Here is a 20,134-nt window from a genome sequence, read left to right on the forward strand (position 1 = left end):
CTTTCACCTGCCTGTTTGGACTTATAACTGCCTCACCCCTGCTATGTTTGCTTAATAAAGAACTTTTGTTTATGGGCAAGCCTGTGTTAGAGATGGGGGCATCCTCATTCCCTTTCATTGACAAAAGGGCATTGACCTGCTGTGCCCTCAGTGACAGATGTGGGGGGGGAGGCCCTTGGGTCCCTTGTGACAGGTAGGTTTCTGGGCATGTGTCCCCCACCTCCTCCAGCAGAAGTTGATCAGTGTCTGCATTGCTCTGCACCTTGGCTGGGGGCAAAATGGGGATCTGACACAGTAGGAAGGGACTGGGGGGAGCTCTAGAGAGCAAGAATAGGGTGGGCAAGGGCCTGATTAGCTCATTAGGGAGCACCCCCAGGGGTCTCCCCTGAGAGCACCTGTCATTATTAATGCTGGGCCTGCCTAAGCACTACCGTAATACACCTCGTAATCCATGAGCGGGGCTTGCCCCCGCATAGGCCAGGGCTCTTCTGCACTAGTGCCGGCAGAGGAGGAACAGAGTGGGGGATGGAGGGTGGGTGCAGAAGGAAGCAGGGGCCTGGCCCAGGAGAGGAAGCAGGAGGTGGGAGCCAGAGCAGGGGATGGGGGTGCAGGATCAGGGAGAAGGTAACGCTGCCGCCGTCAGGCCTGAAGGGGAGGTACAGGGTCAGGGAAGGGCTGGGCTGAAGCCAGAGTGGTACGGCTGGCTGAGGGAGAACCTTTGAGGCCAACTGAGGCTCCCATAGACAGGACCTAGGGGCTTGGTGGCCACAGCTGGGCCCTGGGTCGTAGGTATTAACGTAATACACAGTTAAAGCACCCAGAAAAAACAGGGTCATGCTCCATGCAGCTCCATTCACACCCTTCCTACCACCGGGGCTATCTGCTACCCTGACCCGGGCTGGAGCAGCTACAAGGGCGATGCGGCTCAAGAAACGGAGCAGCAGCTTCCAGCATCTTTATTGGTAGTGTAAAGGTTCCCTCAGAGCGCCACGGTGGGCTGCCCTAGAGCAGAAAACAACAGACATGGGGCCCAGACCCACACCAGGGGCCTCAGCGCCCCGACAGTTTTCTAAAATACAATTCATGGCATTCAGACCCCAGCAGCGTTCAGCTAAAATCATCCTCTAAAACAACAAAATAAAACCGGGGGGAGGAGGCTCAGTGCGATCTGCCCCTAGGCCCCCCCTTAAACCCACACTAAGCAGAGGTACAGAGACAAGAGCCCAGGTTAAAACCAAGGCTGAGAGGGGACCCAGCGGTGGGGCGCAGAGCCGCCCCCTCCCTGCCAGCGCTGGAGAACACAGCTTGGCTCAGCAGACGCTGGGCCCTGCCCTTCTCCCTGGGCCCTGCCATGAGAAGCCCTTAGTGGCAGAGGTCTGAGGCATCTCCTTTCTGGTAGCGTTGGCAGGTGCCGGGAGCCCCAGGAGAAGTTCGGGACCAGGTGGCCTTGATGCCACAGCAGCTGGGAATGTGGCACGGCGGCGGGCAGATGCCAGGAGGCCCCACTGCCAGCTGGGCGTGAAGCTCTAGCCGGGAGCTAGGCAGGGGATGGGAGCTGTCACCCCTTATCCGTGGCTGGGCCTGGCTGGCACCAAGTCGCAGTTGCGCCCAAGGCCCCGGGGGACAGGGCCCAGAGCCCCCCAGCTGCAGTTCACCCTCGGCACGTGCTCAGCACCCCTCCAGCCGGCCCCAGGGGAAGGCTGCAGCAGAGGGGCAGGCAGGAGTGTGGCCATGGAGGAGTTAAATTGAGGGGGGGCAGCCCCCCGTCAGCTCAGCACGGTGCTCAGAAGGGACCAGCCCAGGGATCGGGGTGTGCGTGAGATGGGAAGCACCAGCTCGGGTCCCGGCTCCTCCCAAGTCCGGCAGTACCAAGCAATCGGGGCTCCCGGAGGGGCCAGCACCCCCCCCCCCCAGGGCTCTGGGGGCAGAGGCAGGTTGGTCCCCAGCACCTGCAGGACCCCCCGTAAGACAGCAGCAGCTGGGGGGGTGGGCCCCACAGGGCAGCGAAGGGTTAAAGACCCCGGGGGGGCGGGGGTAGGAGGGCCCCGGTCAGTGCAGGGGGAGGGGCTTGTCCTTGTTGCTGTACTTGGCCCGGCCCAGCTGGCCCCTGCGGGCATGGGTGGCCAGGCGCTGCTGGGCCAGGAAGGACTGGGCGCCGCCCGAGGGGGCCGATCGCTCCTCCGCTGCTTGCTGGTGCAGCGCCATGCCCTGCAACGGGAGAGGGAGGGGGTCAGGACAGCCCCTGGGGGGAGGTGGGGGGGCACTGCCAGGCAGGGGAAGCCTGAGCACGTCCCTGACCCCTCCCCCGCCCCCGCTCACCGTGTTGTACCAGGCGCTGATGATCAGCTTCTCTTCCTGCTCCCGCTGGGAGCGCGTTTTCTCCAGGTTGCTCTGAGTGGGGAGACGGGGCGGGGGGTGTTAGTGAGGGGGCAGAGCTGGGCTGGCCCCTGGCACTCAGGCATAATGGGGCCCTCCCCTCTCCAGCCCCGTTTGGCTCCCAGAAGTCACATGGGGGCCTCCTCCTGCAGCCTTTGGCCAGGGGGAAGCTGGGGTTGAGGGGCAGAGCTTGGCTCCCCCCTTCTCCCCACCCCACAGGCTGCCTGGCCAGCCAGCAGCTAGAAGAGGGCACTAGTCACAGCTCCAGGGCTAGATCCCTCCCCCCAGCTGCTAGTGGGGCAGGCAGCGGAGAATCGCCTGCCCCCTTCCTGGGGAGACTGCTCTGCCTGGGAACAGAGCCCCCCGGTCACACGCCAGGGCTGGGGAGTTGGCACCACCTCGACCTTCTGCGCCTAGGAGGGTCCAGACCTTGTGGGGTCACCCTGGGGCCAATCCGCACCCCTCTGCCCTGGGGGTGTGACCAGACTCGGCTCCAGGCCGGCACCGGTCACCCCCACGGCGAGCCAGCAGCTGGGATCGGACCTGGCCTCAGGAACCAAGCTGGTGGGCGCCCTGCTGAGCGGGAGGCGCCGAGGTGCCACCGCTGCCCACGCCCGGATGATCCCAGCCTGCATGCCGAGAAGGCGCCCACCCCCGCAGCACCACACTCCCTGCCCATGACCCAGACCCCCAGCCTGGCAGGTAGGGAAGGGGCTTTTCTGGCCCCCTCTGATCAGTGACCGGCCCTGGCTGAACCCAGTGGCTTCGTAGGAAGGCAAACGCCAACTCCCCCCGCCCTGTGCACGTGGGCAAGTTTCCTTCCTGACCCCGGCATCCCTGGAGCATGAAAGTGGGCTCCAGGCTCCCCAGCTCAAGGGCATTGGAAGGGGCCGGGAAGGAAGGCAGCTAACCCCCCACCACAGTGCCCAGAGGGGCTCAGGGAAGGAGCAGCCGCCCCCACACCCCACCAGCCAGGCCTCACCTCCAGGTGCTGGATCTTCACTTCCTTCTCCTGCAGCTGGTTCTTCAAGGCCTGGATCTCCGGGGGCGGCGGCTGTTTCGGATGCAGGGTCTTGATCACCTGCAAGGACATTGATGGAGCCAGGGCGTTACCGCGGAGCTGCTGGGGACAACCCCCTCCGCCCGCCAGCCGGGAAACCGCCCCCCCACTCCCCCCCCGGGCAGGACACCTGCTGCAGCTGTCGGTGCTGCAGAGAGTCCCAGAGCAAAGCCCCCGGGGGGGGGGTCCCAGGAGCACCATCCCAGCGACTCAGGGCCGACGGGGCCCAGCCAGGGCCCCTCGTGAGCGTCCAAGGGCCGGGGGTGCCCCCAGCTCACCGTGCAGGCCTTGTCCATGTAGCGCTTGTAACGCTCCTCCATGGCCCTCATGTCCTCGTCCTTCTTCTTCAGGCACTGCTGCAGCTCGTCGATCTTCCGGGCGTCTGGGGGGAGGGGGGCACGTGAGCTGTCCTCATTCCCGCCTCCCTGCCGTGGGGAAACTGAGGCACTGAGTCCCACGCTGCTGCCGGCAGCTTCACAGCACCCAGGTCCCCTGCGGGTGGGACGAGGCGGGGACACGGCCTGCGGGGGAGGGGCCCCGCCCGACCTGATCCCTCCCCGCCCCCGCCAGGCCCCTCCCCCCGTACTTGCACTGTCCACTTTGGGCTCCAAGTCGTCAATGTACTCCCTCTTCTTCTGCAGCTCCGAGTGCGCCTGGTGCAGCTTCTCCCTGGGGGCGGGGGTGGTGGTGGTGAGAAGGGCTGTCAGGTGCCCCCCAGACCTCCCCCAGCAGGGTCAGACCCCTCCCTTGGAGCTAGCTGGGAAACGTCCCCCTGGAGCTGAGGAGCAGGGGGCTCTGGCCAGTCCCCGGGGAGCATCTCCCCCTCCCCTGGCTGCAGCTGCCCCACCCCCAGGGGACAGACCACTTACAGGTGCTCTTCCAGCTTCCTCTTCAGCAGGCAGGACTAGGGAGGAAGAGGAGGAGAGGGTGAAGGTCGGAGGCACCCCGACTGCACAGCCAGGGGGTGGGTGCATGCAGCTGGGCCACCAACGGTGCTGGCCATGGGGGTAACTCAGGGGCCTGCTCTGAACTCTGCGACCTGGTACGGCAGGTGCCTGGGGGGGATCCTGGAGCCACTGCCCTGCACAGGAGCCACGCCCACAAGCAGTGACAGCAACAAGCCAGGATCGAGCTCTCCTTCCACAGTCACTGGACTCTGTCCCCGCTCAGGCCTGGATAAGCGGAAGCAGGTCCCAAGCAGCATTCCCTGTATGCTGAACACTGGGGCAGCCACCGCCTGGCTGATTAGCAGAGTGCCCCCAGCATGGTGCACATCTTGGTGCACGGAAGAAAATTCATTCTGACCCAGGCAGAAAAAGAAACGCGCAAGATCCCTAAGCAGGCAATTCTGAGCCAGTACAAAACCCAGAGTTTAGGTGCCTTGCAAGTCATTAAAGCTGACAGCCGGCCCCACCCAGGAGTAGGAGGGAGCTAACACCCGCCGCCCCCCGTCACAGGGCTTGGCCAGGAGAGAGAGAGGCTGCAATTTCTGGGCAGCGAGCCAGTAAATGTCGCCAAATTCACCATCCCAGCCCCACCCTGAGGGGGAAGTCATCAGCTCCATACGCACAGGCCACGTAAGGCCCTGGGAGCTTGAGAACTCACTCCCGGGGATGGGCGGAGACAGACCTGGACTCTTGGCATCCCTTCTGGAGCGTTAGATTTGGGGGGCGGGGGGGCAGCGAAGGGTCTGACCCCTCACCTGGCCTCCCACAGCTGGGAAAAGCTGAATGGACACTGCTCCGCTGCTGATCTGATAAGAGCCTGCCCAGTGAGGGCTAAATCCGGGGCTTGTAATGCAGCTCCCCGTGCGGCTGACCAGCCGAGCACGGAACAGGCGGCTCTCGGGTTGGACAGGCAGCTCAATGCAGGGCCTGAATCTCCCCGCAGAAAGTTAATAAGCCAAGAAGCAAATGCAGCAGCAGCCAGGCTACAAGTAAGGGCCAAAACTACCGGACAGCCCTGGGGACGGGGAGGTCCCCGACTCAAGCCGCTGTGTCACCCACAGCCCGGCAGAGCTGGGCACCCACCCCAGAGAGCAGGAGCGCCCGAATGCGCTGCCCCCTTGCCCGGGTCCCAGGACAGGAGCCCAGAGAAGCAGGTGGATTTCAAGGCTGCCAGGCAGGGGGGCGCTGGTACTTACAATGGCCTGCGGGGCAGGGGGCAATCAGCCAGGAGGCAGCGGGGGAGAGAGAGGCATTAGTGAGATCACATCTCAGCGTCGGGGCAGGGCACACGAGCGCACTGGGAGGATTTCACAGGCAGGCTGTGGCCGGGGACTAGAGGCGAGCGCCACCCCCCTGTTCCCAAGGGGGAGAAATCAAGGAGGCCGGACCCCCTTCCCTGCTGCCAGTGCCCCCCCATGCCCAGCTCTCCAGCCCCTCCTCCTCCCCCCCAGCACTGTGGGGCAGCCCCAGATACCCCTGGCCGAGCACAAGCCTTAGCAGCGCCTGTGGCGCAGGAAAGGGGGACGCAATCAGTCGCAGGAGGGCACGAGGGGGCCGGCCCTGGCAGTGCCAGGATAGATCTGCCCCCGGGCAGCAGAGCTATAGGGCAGAGGTGGAGGAAAGCCAGGGCCAAGCTGTCCTCAGCCAGACTCACATCCTCCGCCTTGGTCCCCTGCTCCTGCAGGGCCTTCTGGAGCTCCTCCACCTGGGCCTTCAGCTCGGAGATCTGCTGCTGGTGCAGCCTGGGGAGGGAGGGAGATGGAGGGGGAGCTCAGTGAGTGGATGGCACAGTAGGGGCCCTCCCATGGGCTGAGGCTCCCATCCCCATCAGCTGGCTGCTCAGCAGCCAGGGCCCTGTCTCGGCTCTGGGGCGAGATGAATTTGGGGGAGGTCTCAGCCCGGGTAGGTCAGCCGCCTGGGCCCAGCCTCTGCTCCACACCTTCCCCCCACCCCCTGCTCACCTCTGCTGGGTCTCCAGCCGGTTCTTGGCGCGGTTCGACTCCTCCAGCTGCCCCTGCAGCTCGGCCAGCTGCTGCCGGTAAGTCCCCTCCTGGACGCACAGCATCCTGTTCTCATGCTGCAGGCGCACGATGGTCTCCCTGGGGTCGGAGGAGGTCAGAGGGCCCCCCAGGCAGCCTTCCAGCCAACGCACCTGGTGCAACCGCTGCCACCCCCAGGGACCGCAAGCCCCAGCATGCAATGCTGGGTCTCAACCCAAGAGCCGGAGCACCTGCTCCGCAGGACACACAGAGTTGCATGCTGGGATTTGTAGTACCCCAGGGCTGCAGCTTATGACGGGGACATATTCAGCTACCCTTTGGCTACCCCCAGGCCTCAGAAGTTTGAAGATGCCCCAGGATCCCTGCGGGGGGTGGGGGAGGCTTGTGGGTCAGAGACGGCCCCCGAACATGGCGAGTCTGGGAGAGCCCGGCTCAAGGGGCGGGGGGGCGTGTGCAGGAGCATTCACAGACGACCCAGACCCCCCCGCAATGGCACCGCCACCGTGGCAGGGACTGCGCCTCTAGGCCAGGCTGGCTTTGCCCTCCACCTCAGCAGAGTCACTGCCCAGAGGGATTTAACCCTTTCAGGGACTTTGCTGGCAGCCGAACAGCTCAGGCACCCGCAGGTCAGCAGCTCAGAGCCTCAGCCAAAGGGGACCAGGCTGATTCTGCAGACGCACGGAGGGCTTGGCAGGACCCCCATCCCGCCCAGGGTACGGTGGCCTGGAGGGGCCAGAACACACCACACCCCTCCAGCCCCAGGACTCACTTGAGTTCAGCCGGCAAGATCTCCGCCGCCAGGTTGTCAGCGGGAGAAGAGGCTCCATCCAGCAAGGTCTCTGTGGAGGAAGCAGGGGGTTGCATGAGAAGCAGGGACCAGCCGTAGCTCCGAAGAGCTCCATGAGCCCTGTGCGCTGGGGGAATTCCCACGCAGCAGGCCAGGGTGGCAACCTCCAGCTTCCTGCTCCCAGCTAGTGGTGCTGCCCGAGATTTCCAGCGGCCACTGATGAAGCTGGAACAGCAGCAGCCGCCCATTATCCTGTCTACATCTAGGGCTGCGGGGTGGGGATAACAATCCCTCCCCTCAGCAGAGAGTTACGAGTATCTTGCTTATGTAGGACTTGGGGGGGGGGTGGGATCCTCCCAGCTGCTGCCCCCTCTCCCGCCAACTTACTTTGTGGGTGGCAGCATGGGGGGGGGCTCGCTTTGGTATGGGATGGTTTGTGAAACAGCCTAGGAAAGGTGTGCAACCCCCTGCCCAAACGCACTAAGTCCTGGGTATCGAGATCCTGCAGCAGGGAGTTCCACAGCTTCTGCAGCACAGTTTTTTCTAAAGGAGTCAGCGCTGGCCAGAAATAAGCTCCCCACGTGGCAAAACCACAAAACAGAGTTTCAGTCAATCGGAGCAGAAGATAGATTTCAGGGGGGTGGGGCCAAAGTACTTCAGGTCTGGAAATACCACAGGGATGCCTGCTGGGAGCCGTAATTCACGTGCCTTTGGCTTTTCCCGTCCTCTTTGGGCCAGCCTGCCTGAGGGGACTACATCTCCCACAATGCACCCCACCTCCCCTGTCCAAGAAGGAGGTCGCAGTGCACCATGGGAGACGTAGGCTGGCTGGGGAAGCTCATTCCATGGAGGAAAACAAGGAAACAGAACTAGACCTGCCCCTTGGGGATGTAAAATCCTGTGTAACTGACTAAATGGGGTGGTGGTGGGGAGGCTGCTCCATCTGGGCCAGAGTGCGCCCCCCCACCCAACAGCCCCCCCCAGGGCTGGAGAGCCCCTGCCCATGGAGGGAGGAGGGCTGCTCCAGCCCCACTGGTTAACCGTAACCAGTAAGCCTCATCCCTTTACAGGAAGGCTTACAGGTTAACATCTCTAGTATGTGTCCTCATTCGTCTCTGCGGCGCAGGTTCTGCAACTGGCCTACGTCTCCCATGATGCACCATGGTCTCACCAATGGGCAGGGCAGGCAGGTGCATTGTGGGAAATGCAGTTCCCCCAGAAGCTCAGCCCATAGAGGAGAACAGAGCCGCGCAGAGCGACGCTTCCGCTCCCATGGGCCCGCAGGGCTCCAAGCGCCCGGCTTCCCCCCAGCAAGGCAGACGCACATCTCGCCACGGGTGCGGCTCCCAAACTCCTGCACCAAAACACCGTCCGTCTCCCGAGGAGCAGGAGGTGGAGCTCCGTGGCCGACGCACATTCTCCAGCCAGCGCGGCTGCCAGGGGGCTGGGCAGGGTTGTTCTGCTGGGCAAAGCAGAGGGTGGAACGGGTGCGGCCGAGGGCACTCGGCCCCTAGTCCTGACCCAGGCAGACTGGTGCTTCACACAGGCTCTGGCTGCAAGATCCAGGCCCCTGTGCCACAGCCCCCCCTGCCCCGCCCGCAGCAGCAGGCCTGCTCCAGTCCCTCGCCGCCGGCGGACACCACGGAGGAGTCTGATCGTTCCCAGCTGGAACACTCTGTGCCCGGCACCATTTGTTTCCAAGCAGCTGATAAACCGCAGGGCGTAAAGTTCAGCCACGAGGCTGCTGCCAGTGTGTGGATGACAGCGCAGCTCCCAGGCGGGGGGGAAAGGAAAAAACCCAGCTTGTTGGCTGAGCCGATTCCCCTCCTAGGGAGTGGGGTGGAGCCACGTGGGAACGCAGCTTCTAACCGAGGCCTGGGCAGCACTTGGAGCCTTTCCCCAGCCCAGCTGGCTCCCCGAGGCTCCGAGCCGGCCCTGGGGCAGCGTGGAAGGGCTCCACTCAGAGCAAGCGGGTTTCCACCACCCATTTGTGGCTGCCCAGCCTCTCGGCAGAGTCAGAGCCCCATAAGTTTGAGTCTCCCCCATAAGGGCCCCACACTGATGGTTTGCGGGGTAGCCTCAAGCAGCCCCAAAGCAGGGACGGCTGCCAGCGTCTGCCAAGAGCCAGGCCCAGCTCCGAGAGGCGCTGGCTGGCACCTCGGGACGGCGCTGGCACCAGTTGTCATTCTGTTGGTGGTGCACAGCCGCACTTGCCTTGGTGCACAGAAAATTTATTCCACCCTCGGAGGGACGCCCTGCCCCTGCTCGGCAGGGCTCCGATGCCGACCCGGCTGCACCCACCTGCTTGGCTCAGGCAGGTCTGCTGCACCTGGACACATCTCAGCTCCTCGTTGGCCTCACGGAGGGAGTCCCGCTCCTCAATCAGGCGCTGCAGGGGAGGGGCGTGGCTGGGGGTCAGCGGAACAAGCACCCCTCTCCCAAACCCAGGGCTCCCCGCGGCCAAGCCATCGGCTCCAACCACTAGGTGCTGCTCCCTTCCCGGAGCTGGGGATGCCCAGAAATTCCAACTCCCCACCCCGCCTTTTAAGCCCCCAACTCTTCCCCCCCACGGTCCTGCCCCACCTCCTTCTCCTTCCCCAGCGCCTCGAACTTCTCCTTGAGGTTCCTATACTCGAACTGCCACTTCTCGGCCTTCAGCGCCTCCTCCGAGTGCCGGCTGTGCAACTCCCGCACCTGCGGGGCAACAGAGCCAGGGGTGGGTGCGGACCCAGGGCCTGGGGACACCAGCGGCTCAGAGAGTCCCCTGGTCCTCTGGGTCTGAGAGGAGAACCTCTGCGGGGGGCCCTGCCCTGCCCTGCCCCCACCTGTCTCCTGTGGGTCTCCAGCTGGGCCCGGACGGCATTGGCTTTGCGCAGCTCCTCCTCCAGCTCGCAGGTACGCTGCATGTAAACCGTGTTGCGCTCTTCCAGCAGCCGCACCTGGCGCCGCAGGTCGCCCAAGTCCTGCAGCTTCTTCTTGTACGCGTCCACCGCGGCCTCCAGCTTGCTCACCTTGTCTGATGAGTGTCTGCCGGGGGGGGGGGGGGCACCCAGTGGGTGTCAGTCCTGGGACACCCCCACCCCTGCTCAGTGCAGGAATAAGCCATGCCCTGGTTCCCAGCCCAGCCCTGCTCTAACCCATAGGCCTCATCCCCCATCCCCAACTCGCCTGCTCTAACCCCTAGACCCCACCCCCCGGCTCCCAGCCCAGCCCTGCTCTAACCCCTAGGCCTCACCCCCCGGCTCCCAGCCCAGCCGTGCTCTAACCCCTAGGCCCCACCCACCAGCTCCCAGCTCGCCTGCTTTAACCCCTAGGCCCCACCCACCAGCTCCCAACTCGCCTGCTCTAACCCCTAGGCCCCACCCCCCGGCTCCCAGCCCAGCCCTGCTCTAACCCCTAGGCCTCACCCCCCGGCTCCCAGCCCAGCCGTGCTCTAACCCCTAGGCCCCACCCACCAGCTCCCAGCTCGCCTGCTCTAACCCCTAGGCCCCACCCCCCGGCTCCCAGCCCAGCCCTGCTCTAACCCCTAGGCCCCATCCCCCGGCTCATCTGCTCTAACCCCTAGGCCCCACCCACCAGCTCCCAGCTCGCCTGCTCTAACCCCTAGGCCCCACCCCCCGGCTCCCAGCCCAGCCCTGCTCTAACCCCTAGGCCCCATCCCCCGGCTCATCTGCTCTAACCCCTAGGCCCCACCCACCAGCTCCCAGCTCGCCTGCTCTAACCCCTAGGCCCCAGCCCCTGGTTCCCAGCCCAGCCCTGCTCTAACCCACTGCCCCCCCCGGAGCCAGGCTCAGAACCCAGGAGCCCTGGAAGGCCCAGGCCAGGCACAGCAGAGGGAGGGACAGCAGCTGAACTGCCCCCCTGCGCCCTGTCCCAGGGATTTAGGGACTCCGGGCGGTGGAGGGGCTGGAGAACAGCTGCTGGGCCTGAGCCAGCGAACGCAGCCCTAGGGCCGCACTCAGCGGGGGAGCAGCGCCTCAGCCCCAGCCGGCGAGCAGGGAACTGACCTGAGGTCCCCAGTGCCAGAACCCACCTGCTGCCACCAGCGGGTTCCTCGGTGAGCTGGCGCTTCTCTTCCCCAGGGCACACGCCGGTGCCCGTACGGGGGGGGAGGGGAGGAGAGATGAACAGGCAACAGTCAGACCCCGCAGGGGAGACCTGTCTGACCGTGCCGGGTGATCCACCGTGGGCCGGGATCCAAAGGGGACAGGCCCCCAGCTCTCACCTCAGTACATCCATCTCGTCCTTCAGGGCCTGGGCCTCCTCGGCCAGGCTGCTCAGCTCCTCGTTCCGATGCTGCAGCTCCTGCACCTCCCGCTCCAGCTCCTCGCAGCGTGTCCGGAGGTCCTCGCGCCCGCTCTCCAACCTGCCGCGGGCCGCAGGCGCGGGTGAGACACCAGACCCAGCTCGCCTGCTCTGACCCCCAGGCCCCACCCCCGGCTCCCAGCTCGCCTGCTCTGACCCCTAGGAGCCCCTCCCTCCCAGAGTCCTGGCTCTCCCCACCTGAAGGTCTCCTCCTGCAGCTGTGCCAGCTGCGTCTGCAGCAGCAGCAGCTTCTTGCCACCCGTATCCGACTCCAGGCGACTCCTCAGGGCCTTGTTCTCCAGGGTCAGGCTGTTCTTCTCTTCCATCAGGCCGGAGATCTGAGGGGTGGGAGTGGGAGTCACAGCCCCGGCAGTGGGGACAAGCACACAGGCCCCCGCACCTCACAGCGGGCTAAGCCGTCGGCCCCCTCTCGGCAGCGCAAAGGGGGCTACAGAACGGGCCCCCCTGAGGCCAGTCAGAGCTGGGGTGGGAACCCAGGAGTCCTGGCTCCCAGCGGGCGCTGGCCGTGCAGAACGGGTGAACGCCAGGGCTCTGCAGCAGGCCCCAGGCCCCAGCTCCGACACGCCCAGGAGAGGAATATCCCCGGTGTGGGCATCTGGCAGGGCGCTGGCTTGGGACTCACTCGTGTGCCACCCACCTGGCCTGGCAGCCCCCACCCAGCAGGAGGTCCTAGGGGAGATATGATGCCCTGACCCCCTCTGCCCCGGAGGTCAGAGGCCAGGCCTTGGGCAGGTAGGTCTTGTACCTCTTTATGAAAGGCTGGGTGGGGCATCAAGGCACTGCCCTGCTTCCAGGCCAGGGTCACAGCTCCCCAGGGGGCCGAATGCCTGGCGCAGGTAAACCAGACCCAGCAGCTCCCTACAGCTCGGGAGGGGTGGTGCTGGTTTCTCTAACTCCAGCTACCCTCTTCCGAGCCCCACAGAGGTCTCGACCTCCAGGCCGGCACGTGGCAGCCGATGCCACAGGCCAGCAACGGGGCCGAGCAGCTGGCCGCTGGTCTGCGGAACTGGAAGGCTGGAAAGGCAAATCTGAGGCCTCACTGTCCTCAGGCTGCCGGGAAAGGGAAGGGAGAAGTGACACCCTCCCCGTCTCCCTCCTCTGGATCAGCTTTAATCCCACAGCCTGTCACCCTGCTCTTTCCACAGTCCCTGGGAGCGTTCCCCCTACGCTGAGCACTGGGGCGGCTGCACAGCTATCAGCAGAGCGCCCGCAGCAGGCGTTTCTCGCTGGTGCACAGCCCCACAGGCCTCAGCGCACTGAATAAAATTTATCCTGCCCCTGGATAGAAAAAAAAAAAAGAGCAGGACCCTCGGCTCCAGTAATTCGGACCCTTTTCCTGGGCACCCCAACAACCCAGCCCTGCTCTTTAGAGACAATGACACCGTGCTCCAAGCTTTGCAGAGGGGTAGAGAGTTTGGGGCCCGGAGAGGGCTCGGGAGCGCTGTAAGAAGGTAAGTACAGAAGTGAGACATGCCCCCACCCGGCGCTCCAAGCAGCTGGCGTTAATCTGCTCCAGGCGCTCATGCTCATGCAGGAGACACGACCGGGAGGGCTCGGGGCTGCATGGCTTTGTCAGTCGCTCAGTTAGCGCAGGGCAGAGGGCGAACGGCAAACTCACCTGCCCCCGGGGGAGCCGCGTCTCTGGAACTCGTTAGCACCTTCCGGGAGCAAAGGGGGCGGTTTATGAAGTGCAGCGAGGCGGTTGGGGACCACTGCGCTTCGCACCTCACGGCCGGGGCTCTTCCGACGCGGAAACCCACTGGCACTCCAGTACTCCCTGGGCAGTGTCAGCCAGGAGCCCCCGGACACAAAGCCTCCCCTGCCCCCTCCCCACGTGCACACAGCTGGGGCCTGCTGCCCCCCAGCAGGCCAGTCGCTGGAATGGTATGAGGCTCAGCAACCTGGGGAACTCCTCGCTGCAGGAAGCTCATGTGGTGCCTCAGTTCAGCCTGCTGCCTCTACATCACCCGGCAGCCCTACGCAGCCCACTGGGGCTTCACCTGGGGCCCACAGCCCCCCGGCAGCGCCCCTCATGCCCTGGGGCACCAGAGCCCTCCACTCCCTCTGCCTCACCCCTCCATCCTAGAGGACCAAATGGCCCCATTTGTGTTCTGCCCCCTCCCTCCCCTGCCCAGAGCTGGAATGGTGCCAATCAGCTGTTCGCAGACTTCCAGCCCTGGGAGGGAAGGGGAGGGGCGGAGATGCAGGAGCAGCAAGTAGGGGAGGGGAGCCTGGTGCGGGGCAGAGGGGATCTGTTCTCATATCAGGGCATGGGAGCTTAGAACTGCTGCTCCAGCCGCTCGCCCCCCCTGCCCTGATCCCCAGGCCACAGAACAAGCGGGGCAGGGAGAGGACCAGGGCTACACAGGCACTCAGTGGCAGAGTCCAGCAGGGCAACCTGTGCCTGGGATCAATACCCTTTTCCTACTGGAGGAACTTAATCCCTGCCTCAGTTCCCCCCCCCCCACCCCCAAAGTCAGAGCAATTCCATTTGCCCCACCTTTTGCTTGCCTGTCGCTTGAGCAGAGCCACCTGCTCCATGTACGTACAGCACCGACCACATCAGGGCCCCGGCCTCAGCCGCGCAGAGAACCCAGGCGCCCCGACCGACTCCCGTTCACACCACCATACCTGCCTGCTGCTCAATCAAACCCCACTTCCAGAAGCTGCAGAGCTACACCCGCTGTGGGTGGGGGGAGACGCAGAGCCCCATGCAGCCCAGAGGAGAGGGGACACCGCAACCACAAACCAGCCAGGGAGGCGACACCAGACAGGGTGGGGCCCATCGCCGGAATCAAATGGAGCGTGCCCAAAGCCTCTACAGCTGAGCTGCAGACTCTCAGCTCCAGAGCCGAGAACAGCTGCCGCCCCAGGGCTGGGCTGGCACAGCTGCGGTGCCGGGGTCCTTCGGGAGCCAGCCAGCCCTCCCCAGCCCCCGCCAGCTGAGCTGACCTCCCACTGCCCCAGGCGAGAGCCCACCTGTTGCTCCAGATCCTGGCAGCGCTGCCGTGTGTCATCTGGCTCCTCCAGGTCCTCGCTGAGAAAGTAGTACTTCCGGGACTGCCGGGCAGAGCGGGGACCTCGTCACGCAGAGACCCTGGCCCGGCACCTTCCCCCCGCCAGGGGATCCGGAGCACTGGAGGCAGAGGTGCTCCGCCCCCTCCACGCCCCGCCCCCCCCCCACATTTGCAGGTGGGGAAACTGAGGCAGGGCACCTGGTTATCGAAGTTGCCGTAGGTCTCGGAGGCCGGTGTGTCCGAGGGGTCCTTGGTCATCAGCTGCAGGTGGAAAGGAGCGACGGGCGTCAGGAGGCGGCTGGGCCCGCATGGGACCAGGCAGTGGCTGCAGGGTCCTGGTTGGCACAGCAGCCATGCCCCCCAGCCCAGCTCACCTCCTGAATGGCTTCCATGACCAGGTGCTGGACGGACTCCTCCAGGGTCATGATTTGCTGGATGTGCTCTGGGGCAGGGAGGACAGCAGGTGAATCCCTGCTCCCCTTATGCCCAGAGCCCCCCTACGCCAGGCACAGATGCCAACCTCTCCCCATGCCCAGCGTGGGCCCCAACCCCCCCACCCCAGGGAAACAGAGGCCAGCTCCCTGCCCCCATGCCCACAGACACCAGCCCCAGAGCACCCCGGCCAGGTGCCGGGGGCCCACGCTGCAGCCCCAGCGCCCTCTCCCCCAGGGCGCCCCATGCGGCGGGAGCTGGGGGAGGGGAGGAGAAGGGTCCTTTCCCAGCTGCCTCCCTGGGATTCAGTCTCCTGCCCCGTACAAGCAGCGCAATCAGGGCTCTGGCAGAGGGAGGCAGGACTCTGTACAGCAAGGCCTTGGAGCCCTGCTGGTCATGGGGCCGGGGGGGAACCGGGCAGCTTTAGGGGGGCCCCCAGGATGGCACCTTCCAAACACCACAATGGAGCCCAGAGACACCCCACTCCCAGCAGAGAGGCCCGCACCTTGCTTCTTCTCGCAGCTGATGGCACACCCCAGCACCAGCTGCAGCAGCTTGCCCAGCTCCGCCGTGTCCGAGAACTCCCCGATCAGGCTGACGTCTGGCAGGTGGCACTCCGAGATCTGGTGGCCCAAGACCTGGGGGAGAGACGGAGGGGTCTGGGGAGGTGGCAGAGTACCCCCTGCCCCCCACCCCCACTCGCTCGAGCCAGGCCCCTTAGGGTCGGTGCACAGACCTGCCGGACTGGGGCTAGCACAGGTGACCCCAGGCTGAGGTACCTGAACCAGCTGTGCCCCCTGCCCTGGGACCAGATGGCAGGAGGCAAGGGGAGCCTGGCGGAAAGCCAAACTTGAACGCTACTTCCAGATGTGGAGGGAAGGCAAGGCTGCCCTTGGGGTGCGGGACGGGAGCCCACATCCAAGGGCTCTGCTGTCTAGTGCACCCGGGGTGTCAGGACACCTGGGTTCCGCTCCCAGCACTTCCACGGACCTTGGGGCAAACCGTTGTCCCTTGGTGCCTCAGTTTCCCCTCCCACCCTGTGGGATCTAGACCAGAAGCTCTCCAGGGCAGGTAGCTGATCTCAGCTGGGGCCTCCTAGCCACCGTCATAGGGCATCTAAGAGTCACCCACCGCCCAGGGCTGGGACACTCACATCTTGGGAGTACTCCAGCACGCTCTGCACGATCTTCTTCAGGTTGCTCACCTGGAAGAGAGGGCGTTTAGTGCTCTGGGCCCTGCATCTGGGCAGGACCCCCGCTCCCTGGCTGGGCTGGTGCCAATCCCCCTGGAGAGGAGGGCTGAGAACCCACAACTCAGCTCATGCCAGAGCGGTGCTCAGCAGGAGGGCTGCAGGGAGGGCACACGGCGTGGCCCCATCCCTGGGCTGTCGGCTGGCGAGGGACAGCCAGGCCCCCAGAAAGCATAGGAACTGGCCAGCTGGGAATCTGCAGAAAAGGGCTCCCCCACCCCCCAGATCTTACAGCTCTGGGGAATGTGTGGCGACTGTCCTCACCCAGCCCAGCTTGGCAAGGCACCAGGGCCTTCACCAGGGGGCTGGGGGTTTAAAACTCTCCCCCTCCCCATTTTAAGCCAGCCCGTTACCTTGAGCCTCCAGTTGCCACCAGGGTCGTCCTTGATCCGTAGCAGCCAGGCCTCATTGAACCAGGAGGAGTCTCTGTGAGGGACGAAAGGGCATGGCGGGTGGGATGGGGAGCTGGGGGGGGCGGAATTCCTGGCCTGACTGGAGCAGCTGTGACCTCGGGGCAGGATCCGGTTTCCCCGCTGGGCGCCCAGGGCGGAATCTGGAGTCTTGCTGGGACAAGGGGCAGCAGGTGGGGGTGGCTGTGGGCACAGGCCACCTATCAGCTCCATGGCCTTCCCTATGGGGCCCTTGCTCTGAAATCTCCACCCCCAGCACACCGAGGACCACGTCCCGCTGTCACCCGGTGCAGGCCAAGAGGGACAAGCCCAAGTCTGGCCCCCCCCAGGCAGCGCCCCCCACCCCGACAGACCCTCCTGTCTCCAAGTGGGCCAATACTCACATCCTGTGCAGGACCTGGGCGATGGGGACCCCGCTGGTCAGATCCTGGTAGGTGCGACATGGGGACGGGACGCGGAAGGTCTGCAGCTGCAGAGGGGGACACGGAAGCGTCTCAGCCAGGCAGGGCACAAACAAGACTGAGGCGGGACAGGAGAAGGCGGAGACCTGGCAGAGCTCAGCCCACACCAGAGGTGGGCAACCTGGAGCCCACCAGCATTACCAGAGCAACACACGTGTCAAGCCGGGGGCCACGAGGTGGGGCACAACTGGGCATGTAACTGCACAACCAGGCATGTGGGGCACATAACTGCCCCAGGCTGGGAAGGGTCCTGCACCAGGTCAAGGGAGGCAGACAACGAACTGGGACTCTGGTGCTGCGCACTTCCCCCACAGCAGTGCCCTGGCTAGCATTGGGCCCCAGATCCTGCTCCGCTGCTTGGTGGTGAGGTTCATTGACTTCCCCCCCCCCACCCAAAGCCTTGGACCAGTTCTCCAACAGACTCGCTGGGCAGAGCCAAGCGAGCAAAGCAGAAAGGGGGGCTGCCCGAGGGAAGCAAGGGGCCCTTGGGGCCTGGCCCGCTGCCAGGCATGCTCCAAGACACCATTGAAAGGGGGGGCACAGCACTGGCCCTAGGGACCTGTGGCACCCAGCGGGGGAGAAGTGCAGAACATACAAGCCCCAGGCTCCAGAGCTGGATTTCCCCCACAGCCAAGAGATCAGCTCTTGCTTCAGTTCAGCTGCAACTGCCCCACAGCCCCGGCTGCTGAGCGTGCACCAAAATGTGCAGCTTGACCGGGGCAGCTTTTATCTGCCAGCTGCCTAACCCTCCCTGGCAGAGCCGGGCAGGGGCACAGGCCATGCCCAGCCCCAGCTCTGCCCTGCATGGGTCCACATTGCCCCACTCACCTGGCCCCCAAGTGCTACCCAGAGCACTGCTATGGTGGGAAGCTCACAGCAATGGCGTATGGGGCCAGGACCCTTGCGGGTGGGAGCAGGGGAGATGTTGTCTTCCTCCTGCAGACCAGCGCTGGACCTGGGCAGCTTTCTAACCCCCTGCACCTCCCAGGGAGCCATCGCTGCGAGCGAATCACTGCCCTGCGCTGCAGAACGCTCCCCAGCCCCTTGGGGGGGTGGCAGGGGGGCAGCCTCAGGTCAGCTCTCCCTTTGCAGCTCCAGTGCCCAGCAAGGCTGCGAACACCACCCAGCAGTGCCACGGGCGCCGGGGAAAACAGATGGGTGTGGAGCAGCGTAAAACACCGGCTGGGGTCCGGGGCTCCAAGGGAGGAAGGGAAACGTGTGGTGCTCCCTGGGGGGGGGCTGAACACACAGACCCTCCCCCGGCGCACACCTGGCGGGGGCACTGGGAGAGGCAGAGCGGATGTCGGGGGGGGGGGGGGGGGCAGGGAGGGGACCTGGAGGCCTCCCGGCCTGACCCACAGCGCCCAGAGCAGGCAAAGGTCGGGGCGGGGCGGGGCGGGGCGGGGCGGGGCTTCGGCCCAGGGGTCACCCCCCCCCGCCCCCCGCTATCAGCAACCCCCAGCCTAGGGGCCGCCCCAGATCCCGCCCCCCGCCGAGCCCCCCAGATCCCCGCGCCCCCAGAGCCCGGAGGCGGGGTCCCTCCGGCCCGGCCCGGCCCCCCGCGCTCACCCAGGTGAGGAGGGAGCCGCACAGCTGCGCCTTGTCCACACTCATGGCTCCGGCCGCCCAGCGCCGCGATCCGCCAGCACCATAGAGCTCCGCGCTTCCGGCCTAGAGCGGCGCCCCCCACTCGGCGGACATCAACCACCTGGGCAGCGGCGCTCTAGCCTAGCGCCAGGCGGGTTTTCTCTGCGGCGAAGGGACACTCTGGGAACGGGGCGGGCTGTGCTCTATGATCTCGCTGCTGAGCGTGGGAGGGACGTGTGTGTGGCGTCCAGCCCCGCAAGGACACGCACAGACACACACACAAGCGCATGCAGTGACACACCCAGCGACACACAGACACACACACAAGCGCATGCAGTGACACACCCAGCGACACACATACACACATAGAGTGACACACAGACACGCACACAGACACACACAAGCGCATGCAGTGACACACACAGACACCCAGGCACAGACACACATAGACACAGACACACACAGTGACACAGACACACATAGGCGCAGATCCACAGGGATGCTCACACGCAGACACGCATGCAGTGGCACACAGACATATAAACACATACAGTGGCACACACATAGACGTATACAGACACACACAGCGACACAGACACACATAGTGACACACATACAAACACACAGTGGCACACACAAAGACACACATATATATAGGCACACAGTGACACACAAACACACAGAGTGACACACATCCCCAACAGCTGGTCCTAGGCTCACACCTGAGCCAGAGCCAGGCCTAGGGTGAGGTGCCACCAACCCCCCAGGGGCCTGGCGCTGCCCCAGTGTCCCTGTGGTATTGGGGCACCAGACACGTTGGAAACTCCTTGGGGTAGAAGGGGCAGGAATGGTGGGGGTGTATGTGGCAGAGAAGGAGTTGGTGCTGTGGAGAGAAGAGAGGGATCCGGGGGGGCTGCTTCACTGGTGCCCCCCAGAACCTTCTTCCTTCTCCCCCTCCCCTTTGCTGTCAATCAGCTTTCCAGAGGTGGGTACCTGTGCTCCCCGAAGCAGCTCCCTGGCGTTGGTCATGCAGGGGTGTGGGGAGGGACGTGACTGAGGGAGCAACTAGGGAGCTAAACACAGCTCCTCCCAGAGAGATGGGCCTGCTGTGCCCCACTGCACCTTACCACTCTCCACTGCAAACCCCATTGCACCCCCCACTGCCCCTTTGAACCTCACTGTTCTCCACTGCACCTTACTGCTCCTCACTGCAACCCCCACTGCCCCATTGCACCTCACCACTCCCCACTGCACTTCACTGCTCCCCACTGCAATCCTCACTGCCCCATTGCACTTCACTACTACCCACTGCAACCCCGACCACCTCCACCATGCTGTCACTGTCTCCACTGCATCCACTAGGGTGAAAGGGAATACGGGGGGTTTGGGGTCATGTGAATTCTGCTTGCTGAGGGGTTTTTGAGTGGAGGACACCGAGGAGATGCTAATGATTTGGGGAAGGAACAGCCCTGGGACTCTCCA

The 20,134-nt window shown here is 64.8% G+C and overlaps 1 protein-coding gene across 4 annotated transcripts; it reads right to left on the reverse strand.

The window, feature by feature from the left end:
• Window positions 1–940: 940 nt before the first annotated feature.
• On the reverse strand, window positions 941–18,769 carry HOOK2 (hook microtubule tethering protein 2). 4 transcript variants are annotated; one of them, XM_074979883.1, is made up of 22 exons: window positions 18,635–18,769; window positions 16,988–17,073; window positions 16,548–16,620; window positions 16,099–16,149; window positions 15,451–15,583; window positions 14,888–14,955; window positions 14,712–14,774; window positions 14,476–14,556; window positions 11,674–11,813; window positions 11,396–11,536; window positions 9,996–10,197; window positions 9,754–9,864; window positions 9,472–9,559; window positions 7,153–7,222; window positions 6,345–6,482; window positions 6,038–6,125; window positions 4,306–4,340; window positions 4,023–4,105; window positions 3,715–3,818; window positions 3,359–3,457; window positions 2,320–2,391; window positions 941–2,208 (listed from the first exon to the last, which is right to left on the reverse strand). In XM_074979883.1, exons 1-22 carry the CDS (start codon window positions 18,677–18,679, stop codon window positions 2,050–2,052), a joined length of 2,130 nt encoding a protein of 709 aa, XP_074835984.1. In that variant the 5' UTR covers window positions 18,680–18,769; the 3' UTR covers window positions 941–2,049. The 4 variants fall into 4 exon arrangements, with proteins under 4 accessions (XP_074835984.1, XP_074835985.1, XP_074835987.1 ...); XM_074979884.1 differs by lacking the exons at window positions 941–2,208; window positions 2,320–2,391; window positions 3,359–3,457 and adding an exon at window positions 8,496–8,629 and having other exon boundaries at window positions 3,711–3,818; window positions 6,345–6,433; XM_074979885.1 differs by lacking the exons at window positions 941–2,208; window positions 2,320–2,391; window positions 3,359–3,457 and adding an exon at window positions 8,496–8,629 and having other exon boundaries at window positions 3,723–3,861; window positions 6,345–6,433.
• Window positions 18,770–20,134: the final 1,365 nt, after the last annotated feature.

Source organism: Carettochelys insculpta, chromosome 29 (genome assembly GCF_033958435.1).
Source record: "Carettochelys insculpta isolate YL-2023 chromosome 29, ASM3395843v1, whole genome shotgun sequence".
In the NCBI taxonomy this organism is placed as follows: Eukaryota; Metazoa; Chordata; order Testudines; family Carettochelyidae; genus Carettochelys; species Carettochelys insculpta.

Bases quoted from the DNA above. Each gene is read 5' to 3' on its own strand.
- HOOK2 (XM_074979883.1), bottom strand. From the start codon at position 18,679: ATGAGTGTGGACAAGGCGCAGCTGTGCGGCTCCCTCCTCACCTGG. The intron at 16,621-16,987 runs GTGAGTATTGGC...CGTCCCTCACAG, and splicing joins GCCCAGGTCCTGCACAGGAT to AGACTCCTCCTGGTTCAATG. The intron at 15,584-16,098 runs GTGAGTGTCCCA...TCTCTCCCCCAG, and splicing joins TGCTGGAGTACTCCCAAGAT to GTCTTGGGCCACCAGATCTC.